We start from the raw sequence: 27,514 nt of genomic DNA, 5'->3' as shown, positions 1-27,514 counted from the left end.
GTCTAAAATCTCGTTAGAATAATAAAACAAAATCTTTTTGAAATATTTAACATAAAGAGAACAGAGGAAGTTAAAAAAATAATGGTACTATAATATAATATAATGCTGGGAAATCTGTAAAAGTAATTATCTAGTCACTAGATTCTAGTGCACCTATCGACGTCTATCACGTTTCTTGCATTAAATCGATTTGCCGTCTGTGCTTTTATATATTATATATTTTTAACTGTGCATAGAACATAATTGATTTATTATAAATTCACATTAATTTAATGGTTATATTTTATCACGTATACAACTGTACTAAGCGATTAGGTAAAAGCCGTGAACCAATATAAGTAAAGTGTTTTACTCGGCGTGAGTTTTTGGTTTTTCGGACACATCGGTATGCTTTTTTTGTGGTATCGCATTATACTCGTACAACGGATGTATATTCTTGGTTGCCTATCCACGACGCCGTAGAAACCAATATTTCACGATTGATATATTGTAATACTTGTCGGAAAAGTGATCATAATAACGTTAGTAATTGTCTACACATGTTAGCTTATTAAATCTATCTTTATAAACCAATCACAGAATAAAATTATATTATTTTTCGCTCGCTAGACTTTAAAAATAATATAGTATACTGTAAAAATGGTTTTCTCAATCGTCTCACGTTCTTTCGTTATTTTGTACATACATTTTGATGTAATATTTATTCTTTTGGTTTAAAGGATAAAATAAAAATATTTTTAATTACTTTCTAATAGAATTCATAGAAAATTCAATTTAAGTAAATTAATTCCATAACGTTTTTTTTTTTTTTTGTAACTTAATTACAGTAGCGCAATATTATACTTCATTTATATCAAACGCGTATTAATAACTTTTTTTCTCGAAAATCTGCTAAACATTTTTCATCGGAATTTTATACATAAGTATTTGAGGTTTTCGAATCTAGTATAAATTGAATTCCGAGAAGCATGTTCCAAATAATGCTTATGTAAAGTGGTTTATTTAATTAATTGTCCCTATAAATTAGAGTTTGACGTCTTATAATTTAAACAATAATACTACCAAAATATATATGACATTTATGTACTCTTTTTGAATGATTACGATTTTCAAATAATATTATAGTTAGTAATGTAAACCTACCGCGGGCTAATGACCTTTTTGTTGAAGCCTTATTATCAATAAAAATAATAAAAATATTGTAACTTTCTACACATAAATATAGTATACATTGCAGGTATTGGAAAATTTAATTTAGTGTTGTAATGTATTATTACTGCACTCGCATCATGTTGAATGACAAAAAACTATATAATTTAAAATCATAATAATAATGTTTTTAATGAAATATCAAAAAATGTACATGTGACGAATAATAATTATTTATTACATGTTATTATAATGTATGTTGATATATTTAGATTATCTTCTTCTTCTTCTTCTTCTTCTTCTGTGACTTCGGCCTTCAAGACCATGTCGTCCAACAAATTTGTCTCCATGTTTCCCTATCTAAAGCTAACTCCTTCCAATCCAATCCTGGTCTCACTTTCTCTATTTATTTGATCCTATCTTCCCAGCGTAACCTCTGCCTTCCAAGTGGTCGTTTTCTTTTCGGTGCATTCTATTGTACTATTTTTATCAATGATCCTGTTTTTCTCCAAGAATGTCCTGTCCACTTCAGTCTTCTTTTGGTGATATCTTCTTTAATGCTTGGTCTTTGATAAAAATCCTGAAGTTCTTTGTTTTTACGTATTCTCCATTCACCTGTAGGTTTGTCTATACATGGTCCATAAATTTTCCTCAGTACCTTTCTTTCAAACACTAAATGAGCATTTTCGTTCTTTTTCCTCGTGGTCAAAGTTTCCGACCCATATGTCACCACTGGCTTGATAAGTGTCTGATATATTTAGATTATTCACGATAAAATGAAATTAATAATATTCATATTTAATTAGTAGCGCTCAATTCAATTCTAAACTTTCAGGAATAGTTCTTATAATAACATCTTTTATAGTAATTTAATATGTTTTACAATTAGTTTTTTTTTTTTTTTTTGTTTGCTAGAGACTATACTTTGAAATAATTTTATATTTTAATAGTATTCTTAATATTAACTACGTTTATTATAAAGGTTTTCAATAAACTGTATTTAATTTTTTGGTTTTCATTTAATAATATTTTGAGTTCATTTTGTAACGAATAAATTCCTCAGTGTCTCACAAAAGATGTTTGAAATTTTTTTCATTCTATTTCTTTATTACAAAAAACGACGAAACAATGGTTTTTTAAAAATATTTTTTATAAATTATTTTAAGAATAAGAGAAAACTTAAAAGAGTTTTCTTGGTAATTCCATTTTTTATTGTCATAATTTTCACTACAGTGTAATATGTATCCTGTACTCTTGTTTCAACATATAATCTAAAAAAAAATCTTAAAACTTATATTATTTGACAGTAAATACTGTAATTTAAGGTAATTTAGGCAATTTCCTATAAATTCATTATAATAATCATTAATACAATATATTTTAATACAATTAATCATTAATCTACTACTAAATATAAAATACTTAATACATGTTTATTGAGATAAGGTATGATGTAGCGTAATAATAAGTATATTATTAATACTATAACCTAACTTAAATAAAATTTTCTTTCCGATATCACGTATATTTATTCATTTTTGTACAAAACCCATCGTTGAAGCAATAAAAATGTAGTGACATTTTATTATGATTTATGTTCCTCGACATAGTCTGCGTGGATGTAGATTTTCATTGTACTTATTCTATAACATTTATTCTGTCGAACATCTAAAGGAAAAATATATTCCTACCGAAAATCCCTCCGCAGTCAATTCTAAATGTGTTTTGCAGACCTTATTTTTTTATCGGTGACGCATTTGAATTTATTTTAAAATTTTCAAAATTCTGTGTCAACCACTTCGATGAATGTTAATGAATAATGACGTGTTGAACTATAACCACCGAAATACAGATTCCAATTACAAGCACTCTAGTTGTTTATTAGTTTTATGGCGATAATTTATTGAAAATAATATTATAATATAATTTATTTTTACAACGCACTAAAAGGTTTTTTTTTTGTTTAAAGTTTACAATGTTTGAATAAGTTAAATCATAAGTTGTAATCTATTTTGTTTTTTTTTCATTATTTAATTTAAATATATCTGTTTACAAAATAAAAACAATAAGTGGTAAGGATAACAAATTGAAAATACCTATATATAATTACATTTTATACTTATCACTAATAAATTTATTTTGGGTAACATGGTTTGATTTAATAGACTCCAATATATTTAATATTTCAAGTATGAAATATTTCACAAAACTGCGAAACATATAACTTTTTTTTTAATACAAATATTTAATGGTGTCAATTTATCAATTATTAATTTATATATAGACAATGAGTCCTGGGATTAATAATTATTGTTATTAATCAATTAGTGCGGTAATGGTTGACATATTACAAATATTTGTTCTTGTTTCGACTATTTATAGCAAAACTTTGTTTTATCTCAGGAAAAAAAAAACAAAAGTTACTAAAATGCTGAAATATTGAAACATTTCACAATTTTAAATTGCATGCATTTTTCAAATCTAAGTTTAGTGCCTACTATATACCACCAAATGTATCTTATACGTTATAATAAATGTCAATGATGTTATTTTATTTTCGTTATTCCAATATAAATTGATGATTTACAAAATCAAACATCTTGTGTTTAAAAATTAAGTTTTATAGTTCTGGACGAAAAATTGAGAATTGAGAATAGAATTCAATTACAAAAATAAATTAACGGTTTTACAATTAAAATATTTTTAGGTGCTATAAAGCAAAACGGCAGGATACTATGTTATAAATGTTACGTACTCAACATAATTGACTACCTTAAATACAATCGAATCCCATTGATGGTGAATCTATGTAATTATATATTATTTCTGATGAAATCTGATTTCGTACGTATTTAGAGAATCCGTTAGAGTTTCGCTTTACAATAATTCGTCATATCTATTTAACCCATTGTTTAGCTTTCATGATACAAATGGTTCCGGATAAACACAAAAGGCAGTACAATATATCCCTTTGTTACAGCACAAGTCTAGCTATGCAGCCTATGCATCAGCTAATATAACTTTACAAATTTATTAGCTTACATCTTCGTGTTAACGTGTCTCGAATCATTTTTCTCCCAAAAACTATACAATATATTCTATACCTATTTGATTTATAATGAACACACGATCACTCAGTGTGTGATTTTAGTATTTTACATAGTAAAATAATGTAAATGACAAAAATGCATTAAATATTACTATACCACATATGGCGTTAAAATCCGCCATATCAGTATGGAGTGATAGGTATTAACCTACACACGGTTATAGACGCATATAATATATACGTTTATAGTTTCAGGAAAAAAATTGTAATCAATCAAAAATGAAAGCAAACTTTGTACTGTTTTTCTGCACATATAATATAATTTGTATACAATAATATATATATATATATATATATATATTTATATTCTATTATAATGGTTTCAAAAACATAAATTTGTTTTTCATATTTGGAAAGTAATTGGTAAACTCATGAATTAATATTTTGCATTCGCCCCAGAAAGTTTACAATCTTTAACAACATACGCGATTCAATTTGTGAATTACATTATCAAATCGCATTAGTTACAAAACTTACACGCTTATACCACTAATTTCTGACATAATATTATGTAAAATGAATACACATATTGTAGTTTCAGATTTGCTAACGCTTGGAAGTAAGTGTTTTCATATTGGATCGTTACTTAATCATTCCTTTAATTCTGCATCAATGTCAACTTATGCTAATATTTTATTTGATTAACTTTCTGTAACGTGGTTTGTATTTTTTAAATTTTTTTTATTGTTATAACAACCAGTCTTACGTTTTCTTATATCAAATTCCAATTCATTTAATATTTAAATATTTTTTGGAATAAACGTAGTAATTCAACTACCGTTTAGATATTCAGAATATTAATATTCCATGTCACCTTATTTCAATAATCCCGTAAGTTTTTCTTATGATCGATTTTTGCAACGCGTTTTGAAACCATAAAAACTATGGAGGTCAGTAAAATATGGTATGGTGTTTGTATAAAACGTGAAACGTGTATATTAAATATGTTTTATTGATATTGACCAGTTGGTATTATAATAGGTATTATATATATATTGTGATAAATTGACCTTCACAAGTAAAACATAACTTTTAGATTAGAGTGATGATTGTATTGATTTTACAATAAAGTGTGTGTTCTTTTAGTATGCAAGTCAATTTTCCTTTTGGAGCTGTAAAAAAGCTAAAATTTTTAGCTCGTCTCTTTTTTCTGGGGCTCTGTCAACTTAGTGATCGATTTATTACGATTAGCTTCGTTTAAATAATCCAAATTGAACGTGTATAAATTGATGAGCCTGTGTATCAACACACATATTGTAATATTAAAACTTGCACATCATAATTGATTTTTTCAGTAAATGAAATTTATCGTCAACCCAATATTTTACGTGTCTTTGTTTGTTTGTAGCTAGTTAAGGGATTTTCGAAGCTAAAGGGTGAAACGTCGTTAACTATGCGTATAATTAGCACATTTTGATCTTGATTTATTTTTCTCTTTAGCTCTATTTCTTAACATTGTCAGTTCCAGCTACGCAATTTTCCACAGCCGTCACCGATGTTAAATTTTCTTTTCTTGGCAAATATCGTCTCAGTTAAATACGTTTGTCATTTAATATATATATTATATACTAACCCGATTTGTACATCGACGATACGACCACCGTTTCTTAACATACAATTTAATTTAATAATCAATAAAATAAATAAATTGAACAAAAATAAAATACGGTTTGAGGTAATGTCATGAAACAGACTTTTTTCTTTAAATGGATTGGAACTAAATTATTTAATGTCTTATGTGGTTTTTAATGCAGACACACACACACACACACACACACACACACACACACACACACACACACACACACACACACACACACACACACACACACACATATATTTCTGCATGTAACATCTAGACGTTTGTTGAAATTTTTAGAAATCTTGCTATATGACGCGGTTGACTTCTGTACTCAAATATGGCATTTTAATAGTAACAGCAGTAGTATTCGCCTTTGGTTTGAGAACTTATTGATTCACAAAACTCCAAATATTATATTATGGCATTGTGTTTATGTGTTGGTATGTGAAACTTCATTAAGCTTCTTGATGTATTTACATCCGCCAAATACGATGTTACATATGAACTTACAACACAATGACGAAGCTCTTGAGAGGATATGGGTAAAAATTAAAGACAGGATTGCAGTTTTAAAGGTTAAGTTTACCATTTATTCACTAAAGTCTAAAATACATCACACTCGTGGCGTACACAGCTCATAACTATATATAAGTAACTATTTATGATAATAAATTATACAATAGTTAAACACAATATATATTTACACTAATACAACATATTACATGCTAAATACCACGTTATTTATTAAATTATGTTTTTTTGAGAAATTATAATGGTCCATTGAGCGTCCACAGAGCTAAAACTGTATTTTTACTACAAATTTGGTGCAATTATTACTTTAAAAACGATACGATGACGTTACAGTTTTGGTGATGAAAAAACTCACAGGTCATAAACGTCCAATCGAAAAGAGAATTTAATTGATAATGACATTTAAAAACCTATATATTATTATGAATATATGTCATAAATGTTTAGTATCTATGATGTATGTATATGTACGACAAATGTTTCTAAATTAGTATAAAATTAAATTATTTTTCATAAGACTAGACTGACGTTGTGACGTTAAATATAATTAATAACAGTTGCGAACCGTTGTAGGGAAATATATAACAATTCGTTATTAATGTATTATAATATTATATTGTTAAAAATCTCGATTTTTGCAGTGATAGTCAAGTTTTATCGTTTCATGCATACATAATAATAAGTTAGATGTAACTAAATATCTTCTTTTTTGTAGAAAGCTAATAACCTTTGCAATCGAAGCTGTACCATAAATAAAAAGAAAAAAATAACGAAAACGGGTTGTGGTGATATTTGGAGCTTAAGTGTATTTATATTTGTATTAGGTATAGAATACCGAATCATGTTAATATGCGTTGGTGTGATTTTCTATCTATATAATTATAATTATAGTAATATATCGTTTTTAACATATTATTTATAATTAGTGCGTAATTGTTATGGTGTCTAACAGATTGTAATTAAATTACGTGATGTTCATCTCTTCGTAATATTGTTTCCCACGCATTTATTGGGAAATATAATGTACATTTGTGTTTAAAGGATTTGGGTGACATTCAATATGATTGAGCTCCAGTTTCAAGAGTATATCCTTAGACGCGTAACCGTAAACGGAACTTTTCATAAAACGTCTTTTTTAAGTTTACAATGGTCTGTCAACGAAGGCCTAAAAATTGCTTTATATTTTGACTAATTGAAAAAAATATATATAATATTTTATAGCGGATTGCGTTCTGAATTCTTGAATCTGCGTTGTACATTTTGTAATGTGTAATAACGAAGATATAGGGAATAATAAATTAAATGTTCGTCTTGGAACGAAATTATATTATAATGTGCCTATACTCTACCTAGGCCCCCTCTCTACTATTATCGCACCCTAGTTTGACTTACTGATTTAGCCTCATAATCCGATTAAATTATTGTAGATTTTAGGTATCTTTATAGGTACCTATATAAACCAACATGAACCGCTAAACACTCAATCTCAAATAGTGCTAAAGTTTTTAAAAATGTATTTTTATATAATTTAAATGTCAAGTATTTGGCAATTTTTTTGGGAAAATCTACCCCTAATCAACAAACTGAGAAATATAAAATTATTCATTAAAAAATTTAACTAGCCTCCCGGCAGAAGAGAAAAAGTAACCGTCACTCGAGCCAAAATAAGCCATTCTCGCTTAACTCATGTCCATCTCATCAAAGAAGATTCAACACTAATATGTGATACTTGCAATGTAATATTATCAATTGACCACATTGTCATCACTCTACCAAGCCTTCAGAGAAGAGAACACAGCTGCAATCAGTACATTCTTCCTAAATATAAACTTAAACTATCCATTGTAAACAATAATAATGTAGTAAAATTCATACTAAAATATTATGTATATAATATTTTTTTCTTGTTCAATTTTTGATTAAATTAGGCTAAAATCCTATGTTGTTGAAGCCTATTAAACTTAAAAAAATAAAACAATAATTTTTTGTTTTTGACATACATACATCTATGAATTTATGTTCGAAGTAAGAATTTTCTTTGAATATTATTTGTATAAAAAATAAATTTTTAACGAATAGTTAAAGTAAACAATTTATAATTACTTAAAGTTTTTATGAGCAGAATGGTTACACATTGATACCTATGAAATGTAAAACATGAAACCTAATTAACTCCTTATAAACTTTTAAGTTATGAAATTAAAATTTTACGTTGAAAAATTACATCCAATACGTAATAAATTATAACGATAACAAATATTTATCCAAATATATAGTATTTTTCTCAAAAAATGAAGTGTTGTGAGTACTTTTTAGTATAATCTGTGTTTACTGTTAACAATAATCATCTGTATATATACATACACATACATATAACGGCATTATGTATGTATATAATGTGGTGTATATTATGAAAAGCTTTCACGTGATAAATGCAAACGGATTTGTTAAAGTAAACGCTGATGAAGTGAATAGTAGGTAGGAAAATTATTAAGAAAATTAGTTACGTGTAATCGTACCCTAGCTACTTGGTCACTGTAACATAATTTTATAATAATTAAGCATTGCTGACGTGTTATCAATGCTATTGTGTTTTATAAAGTATATATTATTATGATATAATAACTGCAAAAGTAGCTTCCTGCGATACAAGCAATACTGAAACCATTATGTTTGTTGTGTCTATATTATGATGTCTATTATTTAATACTTTAAGATTATCGTCCATTGGTCGACATGAGACAATAAAAACCGTTTTAATTGTAAAATCAACATGTTCTTCAATATTGGATTTCTCATCGCACTCATAGTACTCATATCATAGAATCTGTTTGTTTTTGTTTTTACCATTACACGATTCCGTCGATTACTACGAATTTGTTTTATTTTATTGATAGTAATAGTGGTTGTAAACCATTTATTTTTTAACCGTTTTGATCTTTAAAAAAATGTGGCACCTTCATGTGTAAAACAAGTTTGATACAATATAAACGGAGTAAAGTGTAGACATATACTATCATTTTTTAATATTAAATTTTAAATATTCGAATTAAAAGACAATATTATTTCAGATATATGATTTAATTATAAAACTGAATAATTATGACAATTTTTTCTGTATGCCTCACCATTTTGGACTTTTCCTCTCTCGCACAAATAATAATACTCACTCAAGTCGTAAAACGATTATTCTAGATTTTAAACATATATGTTTATGTTCTATGTACAGATAAGTAAGTATCAGTATCAGATTTGATAAATCTAGTATACCTACACTCTATGTCATATCAACTCTATTTTGTTTAATCTTTAATTTTATTTTGATTAAATCGAAAATAAAATAATAATAATAATAATTTTTATAAATATTTTAATTAATTTACGTATACTTAAAGGTTTCATTGAAAACTTATGAGGGTAAAAATATTTGTTCAAATATTATGTATCTTAGATATAAATATAATTAAGAATGCGTGATTAAATTATAACTTTTTTTCATATTTATTATAAATTGATATATACATGATACAATATTATTATGTAGGTACGCACAAATATTTAGCACCAACATGTATCAAAATTGCCTATACAAAGTGCCGTGTTAGAAATTATATCTTTATTTATATTTATAATTTATAACATGTATCGATAAGGGTCTAGCTATAAACATCTTGATAACAATTTAAACAATTATTATAATTTTTGTTTTGTTTTTTTTATAACAAAAACAGAAGAGGCTACAGGGCAATACAATCATTTTTTTAATTTGTTTACTTCTCAATGATGATATAGCTGGATCTTAATGTTTTTAAATTTTTTTTTAAACAAATTAATATTTATGATTTCAATAAAAATAAGTGCACTTAAATTTTGATAGTATATTTGCTTATTTATATTTAATACAACAATCAGATATTTTTTTTTTAAAACTTAATTCACTTTTAATTAGAAATTCACGAATATATATCATAATATATACTGTACTTTATCAGTTATACCATTATAAAATTAGGGATTAAAATGTATGTATTTTAAAAGCCTAATAAATAATTTTATACTATTAGCATAATACTATATTTACGTTGTATAACCTTTTTAAGAATATTTTATTTGTTATTAAAATCTTATAACGTCTGCAGAGATGGCGATACAAATAATTTAATTATTAGTTGCTTTAACTACACTGTAACCACATGGTGGAAACAAGTGATACTATAATAATTAATAATATATATCTATTGGCTATTACTAGTCCCAGCATTTCATGATTTTGTTAATTTTTTCTATGAAACGTTTGATATAAATACATATAAAAAGTGACGTAACATATGTATATATACTATATAATATACAGTTAGTTATAGTAACGTATTTATTCTGAACATGTATTCCGAATATCCATAAAAAGTCTAATATTAAATAGGTACCTACTTTTTTTTATCGTGTAATATTTGTTTAATGTTTTTTGCTATCGTAAAATTATTTCTGTTGGTGTATAATACGAGGTATTGGTAGATATACGATATTTTATGGTTTTTCCCATATCTTTATACTAAAATATACCATAGTTCTGTTTTTCGCGGTAATATATATTCAAGACATTTAGCTCAAATTATTCCCGCTTCATAAATATTATATATTGAGAGCATTTTAATATATTCTGGCGATTTGCATAGGATAGCGTTTTATCTTCTTCAAACGCCTGATGTATGACCGATTGATTATCGATTGTAACAAGACACAATGACGTCGGCAATATGCATATTAATCAATTTTAGTATTTGTAGGCTACAAATTGTAACGCTTTATAGTAAATATTATACAAACCAATCGCGATAACAACTATATTATGTATGATGGGAGTATTTATATACCTAACAGACATATTATGATAAATAGGTTTTTAGTCGATGGGATGGCTCAGCACCACAACACTAGGAAATAATACCAAAGTGCACTTGACTATTAAAAAATAATATGGACAGCAATCGTAATAAAATAATAATGATTTTCGAAGTTTACCATCACGTCGAATCACACTTAAAAATGCCAATGTTAAATGTACAAGATATTTAGGATTTATGTGACCGAAGGTTGCTCAGATACACTATTAAATTCTATCTTTCTCATAAAATATCAATGATATGAAAATAAAAAGTGTTTCGTTAAAAATTATCTCAAAAATCATCTTTAGATAATATACCAGTAGAGTCATATTTATCGACCATTGGAGTATCAACACTCTTTTTTGGCACTTAAGAAAAATCCTTTGTCCCTATATGTTTAAGACCGTGTGGCTCAATGATTATGAGTGGCAAAACATTTGTCGGCAAGTCGTGTGTCCTGAATATTTTCACTGGCGTGGAGATTAAACGTGTATTCCAGTGGTGAATTAAAGGGAATGGATTAAAAAAACACATTTCTTTTATCATTATTTCATTAACTTAGTCAATAATCAATATGAATAATATGCATCATTATAATAATAGTAGTTGATACCATAAAAATGTATAATTTGTCTTGTAAATATTTTTATTTTGCCCCCCCCCCCCACTTCACCACTTCATCATTTTATCTAAAATTATTCATTTATTTCCGGACCTGTTACGAGATGGTTTGCATTCATGTTGTTTGTTCTTTTTGCAGGTGATGATCTCCGTCGCGGTCGAACATCGAGGAGAGACGATCCCCGGCGGCACACTCTGTCCGGCGATCAACATCACAACTATCAACCGGCCCTGACGAGGTCCATGGACTTGGAGGTGAGTCGCCCGACGAGTGTTCATTTCCGTTTTTCAATCTAAGCACAATTTTTCGGGCACAATACTGATATTATATTTAGCTGCGTACAACGACCGACGTGTTTATCGGTTCAGTCGCATAATCGCTGCTAAATATCTATTACTATTGCCGCGCGTGAATGAAAAAAACAAAAAAAAACGCTATTATCATAATAAATTATGTTATAATATTGTGCTATTGCTTTTGCCGAAACTAAATGAATGTTTTGTTGTTGTGTTATTGCCACCGTTTTGTTTGCTTTGCGGTGTACGCCGCTATAATAGATGGGAACGAAAATGCAACGGAAAAAAGTAAGTCGTAGGCGCACATTGGTATAATTACGGATATTTGTATAATTATACTTATAATTTTCTCGTTAATGAAGTTTTAGTACGATTTATTTCAAATCAAACGTCTTTGATAAAAAATTGTTTGTATAGCACATTTAACGGCTTTGTATGTTTCAATTATTCATTAAAAATGTTTATGTCTAAATCATACTCAGGGCTGTTTTTTCTTGAACATTCTTCGTTCATGTGGCTCTTCATGTTTTTCAATCATTTTTTTTTCGTATCATTAAATAAATTTAATCTTCAAAAACATAAAATTTTTAAAGAATTCTCCAGCTTAATAACTTTTATAACGCATTTCATGCATTTTATGTTTTTCGACGGTCCAGTTCATTATTGAATTTTTTGAATGAAATATGAAAATACATTTTTTTACTTCTACTACGATTACACTATTCTTCCTCTCTTAGTTTTTATGAAGATACTGAAATATATGCTATAACTACATTACACGTTTATTTTGAAGGTACTTACCATCCACTATAACGTTGTTATAAAAACAACAATTCGCATGTTTATTGCTTCATATTTTTTACTTTTGATCCGTCACGTATCTTAAAAATTTGCTTACGGTCATATTTTTTATGGAAGTGCTTATCCGGTTTTTTGGCTATCGTGTTGGTAAAACTAAAAAAAAAAATAACACATCTTGAGAACCGACTACTGCGACCATACAAATGACTAAGTATGACATCAAGCATTTCTCAGAATACGGTAAACCTCAGGTCATCATAATTTGATTATTTTACATTTTTATGAAATTCTATGAAGATATATTGTAGCCGCGTAAGCAAAAAATAAATTTGTGTTGTGATTATATTTTTTGTTTTTGGTTACAACTTTGGACTTTTATGATTTTCATGAGATGTCACTGGTAATTTTTTTCCCATGATCAGATCGTGACGATTCATGTGTTAGGTGCTTATTAGTTTTAATACATTATAATATCATAATGTGTCGCGTAATGTTTAATCATTGACTACAAATACTATAATTATATCAATGGCTTAACTCATCGTTGTGGTCGCGTGGTAACTGGTAAGAGATTCTCTCTCACTTTCTTTAATATGTCATTATAATAATATTATGTCTTAAACTACCCAAAAATCACGTATTATGTAAATGAGAACTTATAAATATTTACATTACACATTGCAATTTGAATAATCGAACATTATTATTATATTGTTATTACAAAAAATATTTTATTCTCGAATTTGCGTATTACAAATATAGGAATCGCATATGGTTGTAGCGCATGTTGACACATACGAGCCACGTTAAGCAGATGCTGACAATAGATAAACAATATTATAAAGTCGGTTAATGCCCAACTATTTTTTGATTAAATGTATCTGATAAGGTATAACATAGCTCATAAACAATAAACCGATATAAAAGACAGTGGTAACAAAAATATTATCATCTGGTTAACAGATGAGTACATTTATTTTGCAATACGAATAATTTTTTATTTCTATTATTTTTATTTGGTTTCGATATTATAATACCTAAACGGTAATGCGTTATAAATTTATAATCTGATCACAAAAATATGCAGATTTAACCAATTGCAGATTATTATAATTAATTTGAACGGTCTTCCTGTTGTTTAAAGTCTCCAGCGTCTAGAGGAGGATATCCACCGGCTACTGGGATGCTGTTTGATGACGATCCAGGCATAATGTCCGAAGTGGAAACTAGTTCTACTGGGTTCCGAAGAGGTAATAAGCAGAGGAGCTCATTGCCGGTCGTTAGAACCCCATCGAAAACTCTAGAGCGACCATTGGGTAAGTGAGCGTATTTAAATGTGCATAATTTACGCAACCATTGTAGTATTATACATTTATACTTAATATAATAATCGATAACATATAATTTATGAGAAGATTAATATCCGAGGTTTATCTCGAGCTTTTTCTTTTCAAATTTTTCAAGTTAATAATAATAATGATAATAATTGAATATAATTTATTATAACGTACCCACTCAATTTGTTGTATTTACAAAATGTCGAATGTCGAGACTTTATTTTAATGTCAAAACGTTACGTTTAATAAAATATTATTTTTAAACGTTGATTCCGGATATAATAATTTGTATTTTCTAAAATATACGTTTCTGATAACACATTTTCTCGTTTTGTGTTCAAACTTTGTACATTAATAATGCAACATTATGTTATATAGTATATATATGACGGAATAAATTCAACCCAAAAATTTATTTGTGCAAACTTGCTGTTCAATGTTGTCAAAAAAATGTAGAAAAGTCCAACAGTTGTTTATTTTTAAAAAAAATCTGACATTTTGTTTTGTTATTTATAGACAAAGTTTCGTATAAAATGATGTTAGATTCCTGGTTTATCAGACATTATTACATTATTTTAAAAATGCATATTTCAACGTATTTTATTTACAAGCATTCGTTATTTTATGAGACTTATTGCATTTTTTGTTTAAGTAGGAATAAAACGAGTTTGTTAATTTAAATTTCATATAAAATCTCATTCAGGCATTTTAAAAAGGAAACTATGCAAATTTTATGTACTTTTGTGCAGTGGTAATAATTAATTAGTAAAAAAAGTTGTAACGAATTGCTTGAAACTGCAATAGGTACTTTAATAAACTCGCATATAATAATAATATAGTTGGTCTTGGCATTTTCCAGAGCACAATGTGTACAATAACATTTTAGAGGAGCTAATATTTATAGTTTTGAGGTAGAAACACGTGATTTTACGTTGAATGGGAAGGTTTATGCCACTTTTGACATGATTCGGGGTACCACGAGACCAGATACACATCTGGCTTAAATTATATTCAGTCGCTTAAACGACGTCTATTGTAGTAAACGTTTTGAATAGAATTAGATCATAAGTTTAGTCCATACTGTTGGATCAAAGAAATACTAACGTGTATATAAGCATTTAATAATAAAGGCTTACATAAATATCCGATTCCGAGTACAGTAGGCAGGTATTTATTTAGTTGTCGGTGAATTAAATGCAGTGTAAATATCACAACCATAATATTATATCGATCACAAACAGAATTATTTAATTTAGTTAAATAAAACAGATAAATTTAAAAAAAAAATCGTTTAATAAACCACATCCTAGAAATCGTGTATAACTATATTTTTTTATATAGCATTTTGTACATTTTATTCCTTTATCGTAGCTATATCACATATTATACGTGACCGAAATACAACATGTTATTACAATAGTATAATACCTATAATTTATAATCCTTTTTAACGTATAACCTACCTAGTTATGCACAATATATATAATCCATATAATATAATATTTTATTTTGACACGATTTGTTTTATATACTATATAATAAAGAGATTGTATTAACAATTATATTATGATATTTTGCTAAAACTAATTATTATGTAAACGTTTGCTGTAGTAGGTATATTCTAATTTAATTTGACCAAACCTAAGAAAGACGTATTTTAATTTTGATGTTTTTAACTAAGAGATTGAACAGCATTTGATATTGATTTTCAACTATAATACTATCCTTTGAGCACTGTTAATAAAAACTTCTTAATGCGCTTTATAAGGGTTCTTATCGGACACTTTCGGGAAAATAGTTCATCGTCAGATTGAAATTTCTTGAAACAAAATAAATCACTTTGTGTTAAACGAATCGTTATAATATATTAAAAATACAGAATACAATATTATCTTCGCAGACAATTCTAAAGTGCTTTAATCGAATTTCCGGCAATGCTCATCACTATTACTTCATACTCGTATATCTGTGTATCTATATCAATATCTGCGTACAGACTGTGTATTATAGAAATAGAATTGTGTGTTATGAAATTTATTTTAATCTTAAAACTGTGAGCAATGGAAATTTATGTCTTGAAAGGTGACCCGATGTTGAATGACGAAATGGCTTTCCATAGTATGATGACTCACCCACGACAAAGTTTAGGTGAGCCATAGTTTATTATGCATAATGTTTGGTAAAAAAATAAAAAAATAAATTAATAAGTTAATAAACACATACACACATACACACATTTTTACTGTTAGCTTTTGTATGTCAGGCACAAAACACGATTTTTTAATTTATATTTATTCTATCCTTTGTATTATATGCCGTCGTCTTATAGTTATTGCATGCGACAGGAAAGTTCATTTTCATGTTTTTTTTTTTTTTTAAATATTATATATTATATAATATATGTTTATTATTTTTTTTTACATTCATATATATCTAAACAGTGTTTATTTTTAGTAAACACAATACCCATTCCTTTGTTCGTTTGTTTTTAATTTATAATTATAAATAAACTTTTCGCACTAGAAATCATTTCATTTAAATTTAAATGACTTTTAACACACAAATGAGGTGAATACTTGACTCATGAGTGTTATATACGAGTATACTTTAAGTTGAATTTGAGAATATGAATATGCTATATTATGTGTACATTAAGATATTTTTAATTAAGATCATATAATATTAGTAATAAAATACTTTAACGTAATTTACGTACTAAAAAACATGCTTCACATTTTGGTCAGACTTCTTAGGTCCAAGCTTATGATTTGCATAAATATTTGTGCCTTCAAATAATCACAATTGAGTGTGTACTCATGACTTTAGATAAATATTGTTATAGATTAATATTTTTGTGACAATGCAAATAACTTATTTATGTAATGTTTATCTAAAATGATTTTAACAAATTTGAAGTAAAAATGCTTGTAAACGTCTGATTATTAATTTAATTTAATTTAATTAAAAAAAAAATATTAAACTCAACCAATTAAAAGGACGTTACTTACAATTTTACAGAAAATAGCAGTGTAAGAGTTTTAATGTTGCGTTAATTTGCTCTAATTTAGATTGAATATAATATTATGTGATATCATTCGTGCGTTATTATAATATATCTCATGTTTAAGTTTTTTTTTTTGAACTATAATTCTAGAATTAGTTAGTTAACTTGTGCACATAAATATAAATTCTCCTTCATATGTTTATTAATACCCAATGGGTTGGAATCTCATACAACAAATTGTTAAAATCAAAAATATAGGAAAATTAATACATCCTCCATCATTATAGGGTGTAATTATTGTATTTTGTTTTATTTTTATTTTTGTCTCATAACCAGTTATAATCTTTAATATAGGAAGTAAGCCATCGATTGAAACATAAGTTATATTATCCCAACTAGGAGTTGGGACACTTAGAGAAACTGGCCTAGTGATCACCTGACAATCCAAACATAATAATTAATAACTATACTAATTTAAAATGTAAATGTGAAATACATCCAACTCATTGTTCGTGTTGTAAATTTTGTACAGATTTTTAAATGCATTTAAATAATTAATATATTATATTATTATTAAACTCATATTAAAATAACTTAATTTGTTTATATGTTAATACTAGAAACGACGAACTTCTTACGTACATACTAAATTAGTCCCTAAAAATATTATGTTTATGCATACAATAAATTAATGACCTATTTAACACAGAATTTGTACTATCTTAAGTTTTGGGTCTATGTAATAAAATTAAAAACCAATTAAAAAAAAAAGGTATTAGGTACCATACAAGTTCTATTAATCTTGGTAGTATTTCAAACATTCAAAGTATCTAAAACATCTAGCAAATGTAAAACACTAAATAAATTACTTCCATTATTTCTATACTTTTATATTTTTTACAAAATTAATAAGGTATGCAGGTAAATCCCTATGGTACGAAATGGAAAATAAGTTGAATTGATAAATAATAAATATTTCCATAATTATTTAAATTGATTGTGATATTAATGTATAAACAAATTTAAATTAAAATATTAAATTTGAATTTGAAAGGTTGGATTCTTAAAATTAATTAAAATTATATTAAATAAGTTAATATTTTTAAAAACACATTATCAGTACTTATCATATATATATATATTTTTTTTGTATTAAATGGCGTTTATTGAAAATTTATAATCTATACAAGTTTTATACAATGGGTAAATTGGTGGTAGGGTGGAGCTCACAGTTGAGCTACCTTTTAACGAGTCTTAAATCTAGTTAGATAAATATAATCATATATATTCATAAAAAAAAGGTACATTTAAATTGTTACATCGTAATATTTCATAGGTAGTCAAGTTAAATGTTAAAAAAAAAAAAAATTATTCGTCTATTGTATTATTTTACACTTAATGAATCAGTACTTGTTAAAACATTATAACCATTTAAAAATCTGTATTTATGAAACAAATTGAATATTAAATATTCAATATTTAATGTTTTAGTAAATACTAAGCATAAAACTTAAATTACCGCTTCGAATTTAATAATAATAAAAAAAAATGTTTGTTTAAAACTATAAAAATGTATTGATCAATTATGATTGTAGTAAAATTGATATCTCTGTATCAATAATATACATTGTTAGTATTTTATCGAAATTTGACATAAATGATATTTAAAGATGATTAATTTCATGATACTATGCCAAGCCGGTCGTAAAAAAAAATAAACTATAATACTTACGTTAAAATGAAACGTAATAAAAATGGTTATAAAGACGTACCCATTAAAAGGAGTTTTAATTAACTCATAATTTGCATCATCATAACCATTTAAAAATGAATGTCATAGTAAAATTTCGCAATATTTTAATAGGTTATTGGTTAAAGTAAATAACAAAATAAAAAAGATTTGTTTATGGAAAACAATTTAAAATATATACTTGTATTTAGTTTTATTACTTCACTTTAAAGATTTTATTTATTTTTGTGGTTTTTGCTGTTTTTGTTATTGTTGTTGTTGTTGTTGTTGTTTGTATATACCCTGATCAGATAAATATTCTGTTATTATTGTAGTGGATAATAACACAGGAATACACATTACATCAATATTAGAAAATTATACATTCCTGGCGACTATCACCAACCTTTTTTTTTTAAACATTTGTCCTCGATGTGCGCGGTAATATAGAACTAATTATTTTGTACTCGTTTTATTTTCTCTGTTTTTGTTTCGTTTTTGAAACGTAGATTTTAACATTTTATTTTTTTTTTATAAATACAAATTTTTAATTTAAAAAAAAAACATGTATTGTACCTACCTATGTTATTTATACATAATACATAAAACTATCATCCAACGATGTGTGCATGAATCTTTAATAAATATTTAATAATTAACAACTCAAAATGTTTACATACTGTTCATGTTGTATACTTAATCCAGTGAAATTGGTTTATTTATTCAATTTTTTTCTTGTGAGTTTAGGTCTGGTATTCTTGCAATACCGTAGCGAAACAAAAAGAGCACTGTTACCGAATGAAATCACCTCCATAGACACGGTCAAGGCGCTGTTCGTCCGGTCTTTTCCAAAGCAACTCACTATGGAATACATGGATTCTGCACTCGTCAAGATCTATATTCATGATTCATCGAAAGACATGTTTTACGAGCTGGAAGATCTCAGGTATGATTCATGAATCATTATTTATTGATTAGTATTAGTTCATTTAATATTTTGAATTCTGTATACAAACACCACCAAGGGTGCCGCAAAGGAGGGTGCAAGGATGTGAAAATGCACCCCTCTGGCTTTAAAAAAAATTGTATGGTATTTAAACGATTTTTTGCATAATTATCTATTAAAAACTTTGTATCCGACGAAAAAACAAAAATAAATTTGTATCGTCTTATAATTTGAAAAAATATTTCTACGTATTTAACTAAAATAATTTAGAAATCAAAGTATACTATGCACGATGCACCCCCCTGACAAAATTCCTGGCGGTGCCTATGAACAACACCATTTAATATAAATAGATTTGTATATCATTTAATTTTTGTTCTGCAGCAATGCAAATTTTATTTTTCAATAATTGTCAACCACTATTTTTATTGTAATTCTAAAGTACATGCTATTTTGGGAAATGTTGATGTATATAAATTGGAACTAGAATGAGTACCTATAGGTAGTTTATGTGTTTTTAATCTTTTTGGTTTTAAACTTTAATTTATGTATAGAATAAAATGCAAGACATGTCATTATAAGTATAATATGTATAAGTTAATATGAGTTAGGTACCATAATTGTCAACTTATCACTGGCCAATCTTCTAAACCTATTAGGCGCCTTGGTCAATTTTATTTTAAATAAATTAAGTTTAACAACACAGAACATACTTTTCTGAATATTGATTTATAAACATTAACAGTTTCGAAAATATTATACAACATGCTTAACAATTTATGGTTAACAGTTTTAGTTAGAAATTGTAAAAAAAAGTTTGTGTGGCCACATGATCTGAAATAGTATTATCTGATACGAAACAATCAAAAGGTTTTAAGTAAATATTATTTTGACAAAGTATCTATATTAAAAACTGAAAAAAAAATTAAATTTACCTAATAAGTCAAAAATCTAAATGTTAACAAATGCATAACGAAAGGAAAATATCCTGAATATAAGGTCAAACAGAGTATGTGATAAATGAATACGAGCGTCACCTCGAAATAGTGGACATATATAATTAGCTGATTTTTTTTAGGGATAAACTAATAATTTATACAATCTGAGCCCTCTAAATAGCAGAAAAAAATTTACGTATGAGAGTATGTGATACTTAGAGATTTCACCAAATAATATCAAATATTACTTTTATATTATATAATAAGTCCTCGTGTCTGTAGTTTCATTGTATGTGCGTTAGCTATCTCTTTTTCTATTCAGAAAAATATTACAATAAAATGCATTTTAATATAAACCTTAAAATGCATGTCGGGACCAACACACAATTCCTAGTAGATATTTTATCAAAGTGCTTGCGGTGATTGTTCTTGACGTCTATATTTTAGAACAAAGTGAGGAAATGCAAATGAATCATAAAACATAATATTAAAAAAAAATGTTGTGTATGTGTTTTATTGTTTCTTCTTTGCGAGAAATTTATTTTTGTTTATGTACGCTACACTAATATGGTTTATAAATAGACAATAATAAATTTAAAAGATAATTTTTTCTTTCAAAATCAATATTTACAATACTTTATAAAATAATTTATTAGGGTTTACAATGTTCTTATATTGTTGGTGCTCTGTTATTTTTTTTCGCGAGAACGTATATTTTGTAAAAAATTATCTATCATGTATTTATATAAAGTATAACAATTATTGTTGCATAATACATTTTATCAGAATAGTGGTATTGAGAGTATTTTGAAAAATGTGACTGATTTTTGTCGAGAGTAATATATAAACATTTAAGAATAAATATTGTGTTATTAACCCATGAATTTCATCTCATTGCCTTTTAGATAAATTGCTCCTATCTAGAATTTCAATGTTAATAAAAATTACTTTTTTTATAATAATTGAGAAAAACTAACAATAATTTAGGAAAAACTTGAGTAGTGTACAACACCAAATTTTTTGAAAAAATCAATTTTGTTATTAAATTGTTATTTTAAAATGTAATTAAATCCATATGTTGATGACACGCTATTCTTTCGGAATTTGTTTTAGTAGTCTTGTCTGATTATTAGATTAAGATTCTTAAACAGTGAAACAACAAGCCGATGCGTGTAATTCCTAGCCCAAATATAATACTTTTATATAATAGATATGCAGCGAATTGTTCTATTGTATTTAACTATAAACTGCTTACTTTTTTTCATAAGTAGTGTGATAAACACATTTTATAGTCTTCCTAAGATTTTTGACTGATGACTTCGCGTACCATCGTTACGTCGAAACGGAGTTTGTTCGATTAAATATTTCTGCTAAATAATCATCTCTGAGCGTATTACCTTATTACATAATAGAGTGCATATTATAGTATCTACGTTAATATACACATTTATTATCCACGAACAACAACAACTATAATATAATATAGAAGTATACATATAGAAACAATATGATACGCGCGTCTTCCTACAATGATGCTATGAAGGTTAAAAACCCACCCAGGAATTTAGCCATAAATTATTTTCCATCTTGAATACAGATTATCCACTTAAATGATAATATAGTAAATTATGATATTTTACGAATTTATTGAATGTTCAAGTTTTACTCACTATCTTATTATATACACATGCGGCATATTCATATTTTAACGTTTTAATTACGTTCAAGTAAACGTTAATTTATTAAAGTTAGGAAAGCTAACCTTGCGAATGTGTTAAATTCATAAAAAACGTATACAACAATAATATTACATAAACTATTTAATAATAATTTTGTATATTTTAAACTTTTTTCCCTTTTTTTGAATATCGGTCACGAGGACTCCCGGGTTTGTTGCCTTGCGGCTACAACCGCGGACCTCACATTAGCGCTGTGCGCTAGTCGAGAGCCGCGGAGGTTTGCGGTCGGCGTGCGGCAGTATATTTTATATATATATATTGAATATCGGTCAGTACGAATCTATATCAAATACTCATATATTGATATTTTTTAATATCATGACTTATATGAATTTGCTATTAATAGAACTGTGTTGAATTGTTTAGTTATTAAACTGTAGTAGTACAATATGTATATAAATAGGACTCTATAATAGTTATATGCATATTTTCCTATTTATAATTTATAATTCTGAATATCATTAATATAAATTGAAAATTTTATACAAAAAAATCGTTATCTTGTACTGGTAACTAACGGATGGACAAGACGTGTATATTTTCTAAACTTACTTAAGTTTAGAAAACAAAAACGGAAAAACCTTATATCTTCAATTTTTCGATTTTTCGATTTTTAAAATTTATTATTTAAATCAGAAAACTTATATACCTACGTCGACTACATCGAAAAAAAATCGTCCAAAAACAGCAAATTTTTTATTAAAAGAACATGCATCAAGTATGAATAATGACTAAATATGGGCTGTGTAATTTAAGAATAAAAATAATGAACCGTAAATGTTTAAAAGGGATATGATATATGATATTGTAAGCAAAGTCATTTGTATACATGTTGCACAACGATACAATAAATGGTACGTGGAAATTACAAAAATGCATGCAACCTGCACTTTAAATATGTAATGCGTGTGACATATGATTTTTGTGTACCAAGACAAGTAATATCTTAATACTTTGTCATAATTTAATGATTTACATACATACATCATGTATGTATTATTTACGAAAATTTTGCCCTTTTTCAAAATGAACTTTTTTATTATTTATGATTTTCGACAATATATAATTTTATGAAAAAATAAAATTTTTTTTGTTCTCAAGGTGGATTAATAATATTAATATACCAACATTTTATCATATTACAATATTATATAAAATGCAATTTAAACTATAATTTAAATCACATATATATGTATATATATATTGGCTTTTAAAGTTCAGTTTAATAATATGCTGACATATTTATCAATTCATATTTTCCATTCTTTTATTCCATGGTTACTAAATAATTTAGTACTTACATTTAACTCACAAAATAAATCCAAATATACGCTTTAAAAATAACCTTGTTACATTTATAAATTAAAATTTTTCATTATATAATATACTAAAGTTTTCGTTTGTCTTGAATTTATTTAGATTAACATAATCTAGTAATAAAAATAATAATAATAATAATAATAATAATGAATTTCCTTGTGTATTTTTCCTTTTATATAATTGTCAAAGAAATGTTTTTAAAAATAGCTAGGCATATTCGTAAAGCAAAAAGTTTTTATTTTCAATTAATTGAATTGTTATCGATTACATACCTAATGATGTTTACTATCGATTGTATCAACGTATTAATACAAATTATATTTGTTTAAGTATAATTACACTATAATTATATATTTATATTTGTATCTCTTACTCGATTTGCGCAGCACGCGCTTTTAATCATTAAACAGAAAAAAGGACTATTTTTCAATTAATATTTCACTGAACGATAAATGTCTACGCACAATATATGTGTGCTATATATATATATATAATATATATGTTTAAATTATTTAACGAGGCACCATAAAACACCTCTACCGGATGAAATAGTATTATTTGCGTGTAGTGCGCTGTCTCACTGCGGGAGGCGTTTGATCGCCAGAGGATTAAACTTAATTATTAATTAATTAATTTCGCAACGCCGGCTTATTAATACAATTTTTGTTTTATGCACGGGTCACCGGATCAACAACATGTTAGCAGCATAGTATGACGATATTATGTAGAATAATGAATATTATATAGGTACGTTTATATACGCAACGACGCGGTACATTTTTAACGAACTCAGGTGTAGGTCATGTTATAGTCGACTCGTAAACGGATGTTTAGCGAGCAAAAATATTAAACGTACCAACGACTCGGTATTTCACCCTGCAGTCGTCCGCCCTCTCGTCAATCGACGTTGCTATTGAAATTCGGTGTAGTCTAAGTTATATGGCTTGGTATTATAATTTCTGCCCCGTCACAGAGTATTACGCGCGTTCTATATGTATATGTTATAATTATATTATATCATACGTAGGGCTGTGAATTTAATGCACTAAAACACACTTAAAAATTGCATTTGAAATGTCAAAAAAATGCAATAAAGTAAGCACTTAAAGCGTTAAAAACTACGGCATAAAATGCACTTAAAATAGTTTTAAATTTAATTTTAATATTGATATTGATATTAGTATGTCATGTGCATAGTAATTTATTTATTAAATTTAAAAAAAAATTAATTAATTAAAAATTGATTTAATTTGAACTTTTCTAGGAAAATTTCCTTATTTTATCGAATCATTATCTTTACCTAACCCATATACAGCTTGTGTGTATATTATTACATCATAAAATATGAATTATATGTATACATACACAGATCGTGTAAAACAAAAATAAGGTTTTCTAAGATGTTAATTGACGGAATTTAGTTAAAAATACTGAATATAATGAACTAAAAAAGGAAAATATGTCCTAAAAAATAAAAAATGTAAAATAGAAGTTTTATAAATGGATTTATTGTTACATAATTCAAATTATGAACTAACAAAGCTATGTTTAACTTTCATAAAAAAAATGTGTTTTCTTATACAAATTCACATCTCTAAATTTATGCGGAATGATTATAGCGTGGCAGAAATTGTATATAAATCCTATAACACTGCGAATCGCCGCGCGGTATTGCACATTTTTATTTCGACCTATATCGCGTTACACGATCCTTTTTTTACGCTTTCCCAGCGAGGAAAAGGATAATCGTGGGGTAACGGCGGTCTCCGGTTGATTTATCCTTTGTACAAATTCCAGAAACCGTTTTGGTCGTGGTGATCTGTTCGCAAACACACCGCAAAGAAAACGTATCCGCGGTGGTTGACAACATATAGGTATATCCGCAGAATTTACACCCCATACACCATAGTCAGGTTTCTCCCAATTATATTAGGGTATGACTTAGTGTTTGCTCATCGTTTGCGTGTGTGCCCTAATCCGATTACCGTTTCAATTCGCAGGTCACACCTCAACGACATCCGTGATAGGTCGGTGCTGCGACTTTTCGAGTCAGCCGAGGGTGGTCCGCTACCCCAAGGCCTCACGATAGCCGCACCCACGTGGGACCAAGACCAGTCGTACTTTAGCGAGCCGGAATTTGATTCGGAATATCAACATCAACACATACACAAGACCAAGGTGAGTCCTAGTATAATTTACACACACACACACACACACATATATATATATATATATTTATACCTAGTATAAAAGATATTATATAGAATCTATTGGATTTCGATAAAATGAGGTTGCTATAATAATAAACGCTATTGTATTAAATTTTTTTTGCCTATTTTATATGCCAAAACGCATTTATTTATCAAGTCGCTTATGTACACGATTTGTTTTTTTCTCTTGACTGGAGTATATTCGTTTAAATCTATATCCGTTTTCTACCCTTATGTCACTCACAGATTGAGGTAACGCGAGTACTGGAACGTCTCAGCAAAATACACATTACATTAAGTCGATACCTTTTATAAGTTTTATTATATATATGTCTATCACGAAGAATGAATAAACAAACTTTCATCTTTAGTGAAACTATTGTGCTTAACGTTAAGTCAAGCATGCTAATATATTTCTTTCTATAAAGTATTTTATTTTAAAAATTTTACCCTGCAAAATTGAATAGTGTACGTGTTAGTATAAGAAAAAATGTTATCAACCAACAATAGGAGACTCTGAGCATTAAATGTGTAAGTCAATAAATAATAAATCGGCGATATATGATTGATTTATTTGAGCATTCAAGTACCTATCCAATTTAAATATATATAATTAATAATAAACCATTTTCGTTATACAATTATACATACTCCTTCAAAACTATATTTATGTTTCATACTCGTCTCCAAAGTGGGAAAAATAATAGGATTCACAAAATTAATTTTTTGTAAGTTTTTGGTTTTTATACATTTAATATTATTATTTAACGTAAGCATATTTTTTTTCTAAAAAAACATGCATTTGCATAATAGCATTATAATGAGTTATTATTTAAAAAAGTTACATTTATAATTTTTACTTATTTTTATTAACTAGGTAATTAACGTTATTGGCAATTTGTAATCGTTTGCTAGTATTTATATAATTGTAGATGCTCGTGTATAGGAAATTATTTAATTGTTTTAGTTCTATAACATAAAATATTTTTTATTATTATACACTGCAAGTAGGCGTGCACAGTCTCTAAATAATTATTTTACGCAAACCGCATGTGATTACTTTAATTAGCCAGGAAACATCTACAATTGGTTGTTTAACACTGATTGAAGTCACCCAAGTTACAACACCATTTGAGTTTTTATCGTAAATCATTTACTACTTGGATAATTACTATCGGATAATATGTAGAATAAAATATTTACTTCACAATAATTAAGTGAATTTTAATTTTAATATCGAAACTTTTATAAGTATTTCAAAAACTTTCTTTACCCATAAAAACCAATGTTTACTACATTTATTTACAACATAACA

The 27,514-nt window shown here is 26.9% G+C and overlaps 1 protein-coding gene across 13 annotated transcripts in view; it reads left to right on the top strand.

Moving 5' to 3' along the window:
* The window catches only part of LOC107167647 (coiled-coil domain-containing protein AGAP005037), a 224,868-nt gene that overhangs the window by 52,223 nt on the left and 145,131 nt on the right, over positions 1–27,514 (top strand). For 10 of the 13 annotated variants that reach the window (XR_016190798.1, XM_089222529.1, XM_089222526.1 and 7 more), the window contains exons 4-9: positions 12,018–12,133; positions 12,437–12,463; positions 14,121–14,292; positions 16,396–16,461; positions 19,794–19,992; positions 25,990–26,167. Coding sequence is in view for 12 of the 13 variants with exons in the window: in XM_089222529.1 (XP_089078655.1) it covers positions 12,018–12,133; positions 12,437–12,463; positions 14,121–14,292; positions 16,396–16,461; positions 19,794–19,992; positions 25,990–26,167 (758 nt within the window). In the remaining variant the exon portion in view is untranslated. The remainder of the gene's footprint in view (positions 1–12,017; positions 12,134–12,436; positions 12,464–14,120; positions 14,293–16,395; positions 16,462–19,793; positions 19,993–25,989; positions 26,168–27,514) is intronic. The other 3 variants (XM_089222525.1, XM_089222532.1, XM_089222521.1) reach the window with 2 other exon arrangements.

This window comes from Diuraphis noxia, unplaced genomic scaffold (assembly GCF_037042655.1).
Source record: "Diuraphis noxia isolate RWA-SAM2 unplaced genomic scaffold, SU_Dnox_SAM2 contig0003, whole genome shotgun sequence".
Lineage (NCBI taxonomy): Eukaryota > Metazoa > Arthropoda > Insecta > Hemiptera > Aphididae > Diuraphis > Diuraphis noxia.
Note: the sequence above shows the minus strand (reverse complement) of the source record. Positions and strands in the feature narration are given on the sequence as shown.